The 12,031-nt window shown below is 42.0% G+C and overlaps 1 protein-coding gene across 2 annotated transcripts in view; it reads right to left on the minus strand.

Moving 5' to 3' along the window:
- Positions 1-3,273: 3,273 nt before the first annotated feature.
- Positions 3,274-12,031, minus strand: part of LOC126501293 (broad substrate specificity ATP-binding cassette transporter ABCG2) — a 103,581-nt gene continuing 94,823 nt past the window's right edge. For both annotated transcript variants that reach the window (XM_050141898.1, XM_050141895.1), the window contains exons 11-16: positions 11,391-11,480; positions 10,343-10,467; positions 9,148-9,302; positions 5,940-6,029; positions 5,031-5,119; positions 3,274-3,477 (exon numbers count right to left, since the gene is read on the minus strand). In XM_050141898.1, coding sequence (XP_049997855.1) covers positions 3,327-3,477; positions 5,031-5,119; positions 5,940-6,029; positions 9,148-9,302; positions 10,343-10,467; positions 11,391-11,480 — 700 coding nt within the window. In that variant the 3' untranslated portion in view covers positions 3,274-3,326. The remainder of the gene's footprint in view (positions 3,478-5,030; positions 5,120-5,939; positions 6,030-9,147; positions 9,303-10,342; positions 10,468-11,390; positions 11,481-12,031) is intronic.

Consider the following 12,031-nt stretch of genomic DNA (forward strand, 5'->3'; position numbering starts at 1 on the left):
AGATGTTAAGAGCCAGAGGACCTGATACCTGCTATGAGACAGTATCTTCTATACATGGAGTGACAGGGAATTTGAAACCTTGAAATCTCAACAATATGGCTGCCTAAACAAGCCCTGCACACCCGTCATGGGCAGGGGAAATATTACAAGGCCCCACTTCTACATGGAGAATTATAGGCAATTAAAGACTGAGAAAAGATGGACAATCAGCCTTCTTCCGGGATGAGCCCCCTGATGGGTAGTCAACCTTAAATATGTATATTTGTATATGTATACATATGCATACACACATATGAGCAACACTAAATGAACTCAGCAGATTATACTCCTGTGTGCAATTTTTAAAGAGATCATGAGGTTGAGATGGAGTTAGAGGTGGTGACTTAGAGTTTTTATTGTTGTCAAGAGACACCATGACCACAGCAACTCTTATTAAGAAAACATTTAATTGAAATGGCTCACGTACAGTTTCAGAGGTTTAGTTATTATCATCAGGGTGGGGAGCATGGTGACATGGAGGCAGGCGTGGTGCTGGAGCTGAGAGGCTACATCTTGACTCAGAGTCAACAGAAGTCGACTGTCACACTGAAGGAGGCTTTAGAAAGAAACCTCAAAGCCCACCCCCACAGCGACACACTTCCTTCAGCAAGGCCACGCCAGCTAACAGTTCCACTCCCTTTGTGGGCCATTTTCTTTCAAACCACCACAGAAGGCATGGAGGACTTAGAAGATGGGGAAAGTGGGGTGGAAATGGTATAAAAACAGGACTCCTGTACGGAATTCTCAAAAAATAATAATGAAATAAATGCTAAAAGTGTTCTAGGGGATGGGTTTTGTAACCTTAAGTTTTTCTTTTGCTTCAAATTTCTTTTACTTTCAAATACATCAAATCATTCTATTATAGTGTTATTTAACATGCAAATTATATTATGATAATAAAGAATGTTTTTAAAAAATAAAAACAAAGCAAAAAGGAGATTTCTGTGTGTACATGAGCATCTGTGTGTATACGAGAGCATAAAACTGAGCTCCAGGAACGTTCTAGTCACGTGGAAGGGTATACAAGTGTTGGTGCAGAAACACCCCGAAGAGACAGACAAGGTGTAGCTGGGAGGCGAGGCACAATGAATGTTTGTGCGTTGTGCCCTATTTTCTGAGCAGTAACAGTGGCTGAACATGAGTCTTCAGTTTATGGTGATTCCCTGAACTGTACCTTGTGTTACCTTGCCTTTTTTTAATTAAATCTTTTCATTTATTTTACTCACCAACCACAGTCTTCCTCCCTCCTATCTTCTAGTTCCCTACCTCCACCTCCCATCTCTCCTCTCCCCCCAGTCTACTCCTCTGCTTCTGTTCAGAAAGAGGCAGGCCTCCCATGGGAGTCCACAAAGCATGGCTTATCAAACTGAGGCAGGACCAAGCTACTCCCCTGCATCAAGACTGATAGAGGCATCTCAGTATGGAGAACACGTTCCAAAAGGCCAGATGACACGCCAGAGACACGTCCTGATCCTACTGCTAGGGGCCCCACAAACAGACCAAGCTACACAACTATCACCCACATGCAGAGGGCCTAGGTCAGTCCCATGCAGGCTACCCAGCTGTTGGTCCAGTGTCCAAGAGCTCCCGCCTGCTGAGGTCAGCTGTGTCTGTGGAATTTCCCATCATGATCTTGATCCGCCTTGCTCATACAATCCCTCCTCCCTCTCTTCAACTGGACTCCTGGAGCTCAGCCCAGTGCTCGGCTGTGGATCTGTGTGTCTGCTCCATCATGATGACAATTAGGGTAGTCAGAACCTGGAAACAACCTAGATGCCCTTAACTCAAGAATGGATAAGGAAAGTGTAGAGATATAGTTATACAATAGGATATAAATCAATAGAAAAAAAAAAAAAAAAAAAAAAAAAAAAAAAAAAAAAAACAAGGACATGGTAAAATCTGCAGGCAAATGGATGGATCTAGGAAAAGAAAAAATCATCTTAAGTGAGGTAACCCAGACCCAGAAAGACATGGTATGTACTCACTCATAAGTGGATATTAGTAAAGCAAAAGGTAATCAGGCTACAATCCACAGCCCCAGACAAGTTAGGTAACAGGGACAACCCTAAGAGGGGAAGGGGAAATAGATGAGATCTCCTGGATAAACTAGGGGTGGTAGGGAGAGGATGGGGGGAGGAATGGGAACATGAGAGATGGGCTGGTCGAGTTGGGGACAAGATATCTTGATAGAGGGGCCATTTGGGGTTAGAGAGAAACCTGGTGCCAGAGAAACTGCCAGGAATCCACAAGGATGACCCCAGCTAAGACTCCTAGCAATAGTGGAAAGGGTGCTTGCTTTTTACTTAAAAGGAAGTTAAAAAAAAAACTTCTCACATTATCTGGTAAATACTTACGTATTACTTACTGGTAAGTGTTAGAAGGAAGAGAGCTTATGGAAATGAGATGAACGTGGACGAACATGTATAGGATGTATATAAACAGTTACTAAGTTACAGTCTTAATTTCAAGGGCTAGAAACAATTGGGAATTTCTAAGTCCCTAAGTGGTGCATTTTCTATGGGGCAGCAGGGCAGATGCAGGACCTTATGTCTGTGTCTTGGTAATGTTTCTAAGACGACACCCATATTCAGATTATATCCCTGAGCTATACCAAACAGGGTAAGTGACCGTTAGGGACTAGAAGGTCCCAGAAATGAGACAGAGCTGTATCATAAGACCTCTGGCCTTCTACCACACCTATAACTCAGTCTCCAATCAGCAAAGATAATTATATGTTTTATCAGTAAGTTTATCAAATAGTATTTTCTATGATCATTGATTTTTTTTTCTTTAACCCCTGGGGAAAAGGTGTTTTCCTGACATAGATTTCAGACTTCTAATACAGCTTGAATATATTTATTAGTTATCAAACAGCAGATTATAACTTCACAGACTATTAAAGGGCACTGGCCTACCTGATTGTCTCTCTTACAGTTATTTTAACATAGGGTCTAAACCAGCCTTGAACAGCAGCCCTGCTTTTGTGTTTTAGCGCCAGGGCTACCAGGGTGTGCCACCATGCCTGGCTTCCGCACATCAACTTTAAAGATGATAACCTATATCAGACACATTAGTGACATGTCAGTAGTATCTCTGCCTTTTCAGCTCAGTAAATCTAACTCGATTTTCTCCTCATGATTACTATTCAATGAGCTTAATACATAATACATAATGTCCTTAGTTTTCAGAGTTAGTAATTTTATGTACATCAAAAAAGAACACTGGATACATCAATCAGAGTGTCTGCATTTAATAGGAGTACAATTAATAGTATGGTAAAGGGGAATTTAAGAATACTTTTTAAGAAATAACAGTTTCAGGTAGGCAATTGTGAGGAAGATAATAATCATACAAGCCAGAGCCACGTGATTGCTCCACAGTCCCCAAGGTGAGAGATCGATGCCCTGTCTTTCCAAGTAGGCATCACCAGTACAAGTCCTGAAATTTAAATGTACAAAATTAATTAGGTCCATCCTTGTATCTGTCAAATATTAATCAGTATATTCAGTATTGACAGGTTAGTCAAATCGGCACTCCCCTCTGTAACTTACTAGATTCTATGCTAAGCAACGTGTACCTAATTAAGTTAAGTTAATTCCTAAAAGAATCCAAAAGAATATAACTATTAAGTGGTTTAGCAAATTTGGTCAAGTTAACATAGTCTTAGTATGAACTAAGTTTCTTGTCTCTTCAGACTCATTAGATTTAAACCTATAATGCTGCTGTCTGAGGGCAGAAACACTAACCATGAGCCTTTTCACTGACTCGTTACCTCAGCTGTTGCTATGCCAGGTTCAGTCCTTCACGTGTGGGCTGCTCACCCACACAGTGAACGCAACAGGTCAGAAAGCTACATCTGGCCAGAGGGGCGCAGTGGCTGTCAGCCAGAGTCACGTCTGTCAGCTTTCGCTGCCCTGCAGACATTCAGCCAGAGAGCACAGCTGACAGCCTTAGGGAGCAAGGAGAGCATAGCGGGATGGAGTGGCCCCAGGGATCCAGCCCATGTGGCCACAATTACTGTGGCTGTTTTTCCTGTGCATGGTGGGATTCAGCAGCTTTCAAATCAGCCATTCCATCCTTTTGTGAGTGAGCATGAAGCCTGCCATGACTCCTCCTCCTGCCTTACCACTGGCTGGCAGGGACTTTGTGTTAGGAACAAGCCACACCCAAATCAAACCAAAATGAGGTGGGCAGGCAAAGAAAAGTGCTCAAGGAAAATCCCCTTGTCTGTCACAACCCAAAATAGAAAACCATCCTATTAACTAGTAGTACTTTTTACAACTGAACATTCAGGAGATATTTGACAGATCAGCACTCTTTTCTTTCATTAATCTCTAAATAAAAATATCATAAAAGTATTAACATTTTAAAATAAAGTCATCTAACTTATTAGAACTTGAATTCTACTTTAAGTCTTGAAAGAGTGCATCCTCTTTAGGGAGAGTTTCAAATCAGTTTAAACGAGCATACATACACACAGACACACACACACACACACACACCAGCTGGCAGCCTTGGGTTCCATGATGTTCCCAAAGGCAGTGAGGCAGAAAGTGGTACCAGGGTCACAGCGATCAGTGACCCCCTTCTTGCCCTCCCTGCCCTAATGCTTGCAACTCTCTTCCACTCTGGGCTCTGGGTTGTAATCCATTCCGGATCAGAGACCACAAGTCCCTTCCAAACTATCAAAACAGCCCATTTATTAACCCCAAAGTTCTGAAAAGTAAGAATTTAAACCCAATCAAGAAAATACCAAAGGGAACTTTTAAAACTCCTCACTCAGTACACAGGGAAGGTTTTTTTTTTTTACATTAAATATGGCAGTGACTGGTATAGGTTATAGGAGCTTCAACATGGTCATATGAAATAGTGTATAAGGGATCCCTTCACAGACTGGGAAGTTTGACTCCTCCCACCTCTAAGCACAGTAGCCGCTTTACAGGACGCCACAGGAAGACACAAACATACTGTGACACTGGACACAGACTTACATCATATTGCTGTAATCACAGGTGTTGTTGGCAGTTACATTGAATCCACCACAGAAATCCTGTCCCAAGAATTCATTGTACTGCAAAGCCTAGAATACATACAAGAACGCAGCAATGTCAGTAGTGTAAAATTCCAAAAGGTTTCTAAAGAGTCATCACAATCTCATGCTCAAATTTAATCTTTATTGTTATTTCTAAAAGCATACCAAGCTGCTTATGCATAATCTTTCTTTCTCCTCTTTTCTTAAACACCAAAACAGGCAATCAAGAAACTCAGGGCTGGGATGCAACTTCCAACTGGCCAAGAGGGAAGACTTGTGACTACCCCAGAGCATCCTCATGCCAATTTTATAACCCATAACTTTTATAATTAAAATGATACAATGATGCTTAGTGAACACTGTTCATTTGTAGGAACAACTTTTCTTGTTTTCAGAAAAAAGTAATAATAATGGAAATCAGAAATTTCAATGTACTGAATTTAAGACACAGTGGTTTTGTGTTTGATTAGTTGCTAAAGCCAACATGGTTGCTGAGTACTAAGGTCGACTTATCTTCAGATCTCAATTCCAATATAAACTATGAAGTACAGCCCCCATCCTCTCTTTCATTTACTTCCTTACTGAACAGAAAACCAATATTCTTCATCTGTTAGTCAACACTTCTCTTTTATGTGATTTCTGCCTACTCTTCACGTCCCTCTAATAATGGGTTGACTATGGAAAACCCCAGATGACTCCTTGACCCTCCAATAACAAAGACTAATAGGAAATTATTAGCCACTGTTTCTGGGAAGAAACCTGGATGGGACAGAGTCCCACTTGTGGCTGAGGATACAACAAGGTTAGGCTTCGTTCCATCATGCCTACTTTGGGACTCCGGTCACCATGGCAAGCAAGGACAACTTACTGTGTAGCCGTATCGAGGAATGCTGAAGTACTGGAGCCAGGACAACCAAGGTTCAATGGTTGTGAGATTCACCAAAAGACCAGAAAAAATCTGCAAGATGCAAAACCTATAGGTTAGAGCCAGTACAGCGATTTCACAGCTTGAGGTAAGACCTCCTTTGAAGCCTTGCAAGTAGACAAATGTGACGGTGTATGCCTGTAATCAAACCTAGGAGGCAGAGACGGAGGGATCACAATTTCAAGGCCAGCCTGGAATACCTGGCACGATGGTCTCAAAAACAAAAACAACTTAAAAAACCTCCCCCACAAATAACCTGTGTCTGCTAAGGCCAAGGCAGTATGAAAGAAAACTTCCAGTTATTGTACCTCCTATGTGAGTACTTCTGTTGTGGCTATTTATGGCATTAAGGGAGGATAATGCACCCATAATTAGTACCATAGATACAAGTTATTTGATGACCCTTAATAGTTTAACTATGTCTTCAACTTTCTGTGTAACTGCAATGGAAGATCAAGAAACAGAACCATCCCCTGGTCTCCCATAGGTAAAGGTTGGTTCCAGGCCTCCGACACTAAACTACATTCAGATACACAACTATCTCCATTTTAAAGATGATACAGTACTTTAATGTAACCTGCACACAGCTTTTATGGTTTTATTCATTTTTATTGTGTGTGTGTGAGTGTTCTGTCTGTATGTAAGTGCACTGCACACACTCCTGAAGCCCCAGGAGGCCAGATAGGGTGGTAGGCCCCTTGGAACTGGAACTGGAATTAGTGACAACTGCAAACTGCCCTGTGAGTGCTGGGCATCAAACCTAGATCGTCAGAAAGAGCAGCCAGTGCTCTTATCTGCTAAACCTTCTTTCCAGCTCAGCCCTTATACTCAAAATAGACACATTACAAGCGATCAGAGATTTTATCTGCAGAGTGATTAAAATGCCTAATACGACACAAATGCTGAATAAAAAGTTGGCATACTCATTTATTATTCATGGATAGATGGAATAGGTGAATGAGACAGTATCCCTATGTAGTCCTGGCTGCTCTAGAATTTCTGACGTAGATGAGGCTGGCATCAGATTTGGAGTAATCTTCCTGACTCTGCCTCCCGAATGTTAGGATTACAGATAGAAGATGCCATTACTGGAGTATAGTGTTCTTTAAGGAATAACGACAACGGAGAGGAAAGTGTCATGCATACCCAAGAGAGTATACTTTTTTCCCAGCTGAATCTTTTGATACGGACATGGGAAACAGACTGCTATGTGATTCTAACTATGTCACCCATATGCGCTCCTCCTAATAATCCTAGAAATATAGATCACACTAGAATAACTCAGAACAAGCAGGTTGCTGTACATCCACACGAGATTTGTGGTTTACAACAGTTTATATTCTATAGCCATGGCTGTAGGAACTACTTTAGATTCAGAATGCAGGTACAACATGATCTCCAGATTAGGACAGATGAGACCATGACATGGCGATGATGTGCAGCAGAAGACATAACTAATATCTCATGTAAGCTCACCTATGCGGCCAGAGATGGCTCAGCAGGCAAGCGCAATGGCTGCTCTAGCAGAGGACTAAGTTAGGTCCTCAGCACCCATATTAGGCGGCTCACAACCACTACTCCAGCTCCAGAGAGTCTGGCACTGTCTTCTGGCATTTGAGTCACTGCATACAGATGCCCATACATGCACATAATTCAAAAATCAAAATAAATAAAAACGACTACCCCGAAAGCAGAACCACAGTGGTGATGCCAGGAATTGACCATACAAGGTTAAAAATATGCAAAATGAGGTTCTCACGGAGTGTGTTCTGCCATACTAGAGCACTGGGATATGCAGGACAATGACAGCGCTGGCGGGCTGCGTGTGCCTGTTCAGGACTGCACTGAGGACTGATCTTATGACATACCAAACACGGATTGAGGGCTGGCTTTGAAGTCCTGCTTGTAATAAACACTTACATAGCAATCTGTCAGCCCAGACAGAAATTAAAACTTTTTTTTTTACTTTTTAAATGCATTTTATTTATTGGATGAGAATATAAACAAGGATGATTATTTTCTAAATAATATATACATCAGTAGCTTCAAAATTGAAAACTGAAGGAACTGAAGCTCAGCCGGACTCCAGCTAGTGCCGTCTCAGGGGAGGACGGCCGCCTCTAGCGAAGAGGACTGTGCGCCAACGGGCTAGCTGCTCCTACTTAATGATGCAGGAGAAAAACCATGAGAGCTGGTCCTTCTGATTTGTCACGGGTGCAAAACTGAGACATATACAAGATTAGGAGTGAGGGCACATTAAACAATGTGAAATAAATAGGTATCTACTGAAGGTAGGTGGACTTCGTAAGTTCCTAGCTTCTTCTTAAAGATAAGGTCTCAGGTAGAGCAGGTTGCCCTCAAACTTACCATGTAGCTAAAGATGACTTCAATTTCCTGTTCCTTCTGCCTCTAAAATATCTCAAGGGCTGAGATTATGAACATACACTACCACGCTTTTTTATGTTTTACTATTTTTAAAACAATAATCAAGTTATAAGAGGGACCCAAGACAGACTCCTTGGCACACAGTTAACTTCTCCTGAGCTTCACTTTCCCCTTTGCAGGAATTCAACCAAACCATTTCTGGTTACTAGTTGGTAAACACCATAAAAGATATGCTGCCATTTTTTAAGGAGTCAGTGTTAATCCCTGTTTTCAATGATCCCAAGTTTGTCTAACAGCAGATCAGCAAGGAGTATTTTCTTCCATTTCTGTGACTTTTCCCCTTTTCCATGACAAGAGAATTTATTGCATAACAATAAACTCACAAGGTACAGTGGTTTCAAGCCAGCAGTTTTGAGACAGAGTCTCACTGTAGCTCAGGCTTGGCTTGAACGCCCAGCCATACTCCTGAGTGCCAGGCTGCAGATATAGACCACCACACCTGGGTAAAAACCAGCTTTTAGAAGCTTGTTAGTGAGGCACTGTCTGCAAAGTCACAGCGACATTCAGTAGCAACACAAGGGACTTGACAGAGGTTGGGAGCAAAGTCACCACTTTCCCTAACAGTCACTTTATTTGAGCCTCTGGCTTTCTAAAAGGGGCACAGTCCCAATGGAAAGAATCCGCAAAGCAGATTTCTACAACAGATGGATACACAGAGAGAACAAGGCCAGGCGTGTCTTCTCGGAGAAGCACTGTCCATACTCACCATCATAAATACAAAAGAGATTGTCATGAGAAGTGTTGCCACGGATACCACACTTTGGCCTGCAGCTATGGCCAGTGCCATGGAGCTGGCTGTATAAGCCACCATCATAAGGCTGAACATCATGATGAAGAAAGCCCCCACCTCATTTTTTAGTCCTGAGAAAGAGAAGAAGCAATCAGTGCCACTGCCTCGTGTATTGGGTTTGTCTATTGTGCAAATAACACCGTAGCAATCACCATCAGAATTAAAGAGAAAAGGTCACCCACTATCGAACTACACTGGGTCACCAATGTCATTGCTTTATTCTGTGTCACTGATCAGCTAACCCAGTTTTCTTTCCCATCTTGTTTTAAGAGCAGTATTTCAGATAACATGTAGATTTCTTTAGATGTAGCAAGAATAATTCTGAGCTCCTTAAATGAACAGCTACAGGCTCCACACTGGCTCCATTACCACTGCCTTTTCCCGCCACAGGAAGGAAGCTCACCAACAGAAAACACTCATTCATCCAGACATCCCCACATCTCTCAGTATTTGCTCTAACTACATTAGGGAAGAAACTTGGTTCACAATTAAATGACCTCAGGGTTTAGTATACAAAGGAAAGGAGAGTTTTTGTATTACCTATGTCTCCCCAGACATAAAAAATGGGATTAAGTTCTTGAAGTACTTTATAAACTATGAGGTAAATATATGTATATATACATATATGACTATGTATATGTCATACAACCTGATGATTTTGAAACACTGACAAGAAAATGGATCGGGAATCTAAGGCTCTCGATGCCATGTCGTATTCATTATGATAAACCTCACATATAAGATGGAAGTTTTAAGCTCTATTGGTGGTTCTCATACTATAGTGCTTTGTAAAAATAAAATTACCAGTATGTACGCATGTGTACATGAAATTTTGAATCAATGATCCTAAGGCCAAAGCCTGGGCATAATGTAAAAATAAGTCTGTCTATATCTTTCAGTGATTTCTTTTTTTAGTAAATAAAATAAACAATCCCCAAACTCAACATGGTTTTCTTATTAGAGAATATGCATCAGAGTATGTGTAGTTATTAAGATTTTCTGTGTCTTTTTAATATAGACACATACAAAAAGATCAACAAAAATATACACAGAGAAATTAGTTCACTTTACATCCAAGACTAAAGGCAATTTTGTCTGGCCTGTTACTTACCTAACATGAAGTATAATATACAAGTGAATATAACACTTGGCAAAAACCTCATGGGGAGTAAATCAGATATCAGCTTTCCAAAGAAGTAAGAAGATACTCTGTAATATCCACTGATGTACTCGTGTCTATGAAAACACAGAATATAGATCCCAGATTAGTCCAGAAAGCACGGAACAGAAGATGGGGTACCTGCTGCACTCCTAGGGTCCTCCCACATGCTCCAGGCTGACCCCCAAGCCTTTCGCCATCTTGGGTGTCACCCTTCCTTGGCTATCAGCTTCAGGCAGCTCTTAAACTGTGACCCTCTCTCAGTCCAGCACTTCCTCTGGCTGTTGTGAACTCGGGCATCAGAACAAAACTTCTTCCTTCATTAGGCATACCTTACAACCTTATAGCCCTTCCAGCTACCAGCTAATCCCTCCTGTTCCTGACATCTTTCTCCAGTTATTCCAAACTCTTCCACCAGTGTCTTTGATACTTTGATCTCTGCTGATTCACTTTGTTGGTAAATAAAGGTGGGCAAATCTCTGCAACCTTTGAAGAACATGGGAGAAAACCCAGCCAGCTCCCTACAGTGAATCCTCTGGCTCCTTCCACGCCTCCACCCGCCAAGGCTTGTACTTGCAATCGTGATCTTCCCACTTCTAGCTGCTGAACCACTTACTTAACTCTTGGAAGCCCCTCACTTCCTGTGCTGGAGTTATCAACCTGTGATTAATCAAAACAAGTTACTTTTTCAGCCCTGCTGATGCTGCTTTCTCTCTCAGCACTGGGATTGCCTAACCTCAACCCAAACTTGAAAATCGCCTTTCTCTGGCTAGCAGGCACCATATGCTCTGAATTTTCCACCCTTGCTAAGACTCCTCTTTCTTAATACTATAGTCCTATGCACTTTTAAAAATTCACATCGAATAGTATAAATATGCATGTAACTTATATTTCCCAATGAAGCAGATAAATAAGAGATATGGATACTATTAGGATGCTATTTTGACCCAGTTTTGGACGTGACCAGCCTGACACACAGCTAGGACAGTGGCCTACTCACATGAAGAGTTTCTTCTCCACTACGAAGAGCTCCACAGCTGACACACTGGTGAAACACTGGTTGGTGGTCAGGAAAAAGAGCACCCCAGCTCTGCCGGGATAGAATGGGGACAGAAGCACCACAGTCAACTCTGTGCACTGAGGTCTGCAGTCTACAAATGGTCTTCTACTAACATGCTACTTTCTTTTTTTAGGTAAAACTGTTCTGGTTAACATGGAGAGAGGCCTTAGGCTCAGCAGGGCCCTAGGAGATGGCTCAGCAGGTATAAGTGGCGAACTGAGTTCAATCCTCAGGACCACCATAAGAGAGTTGACCCCCACAAGAGAGCACCAATGCACATACATGCGCGCGCACACATACACATATAAAAGGAAGAATGACCCCTGCCCCCAACTGGGTCTCATTACTGTGTCTATACCTTTATGGTAGTGACAACTGACTCTCCAGTGACTCCCTGTTAAAGCACATGCTGAAATTCTTAGTGAATCGTGTTGTTCCTGTAAAATTCCCATTGAAGCAGTGGCCTCCTAATATGCTGGTATGGGAAACAGGGCCTTTCAGGCACATCCAACTGTGCCCTGCTTGCAGCAGAAGACGGCTGGTACTGGTTGGTTCACTGTCAACTTGATACAACCCAGAAT

The sequence above is a fragment of the Alexandromys fortis genome, unplaced genomic scaffold (assembly GCF_014885135.2).
Source record: "Alexandromys fortis isolate MF-2015 unplaced genomic scaffold, M_Fortis_MF-2015_v1.1 scaffold_30, whole genome shotgun sequence".
NCBI classification, from domain to species: domain Eukaryota; kingdom Metazoa; phylum Chordata; class Mammalia; order Rodentia; family Cricetidae; genus Alexandromys; species Alexandromys fortis.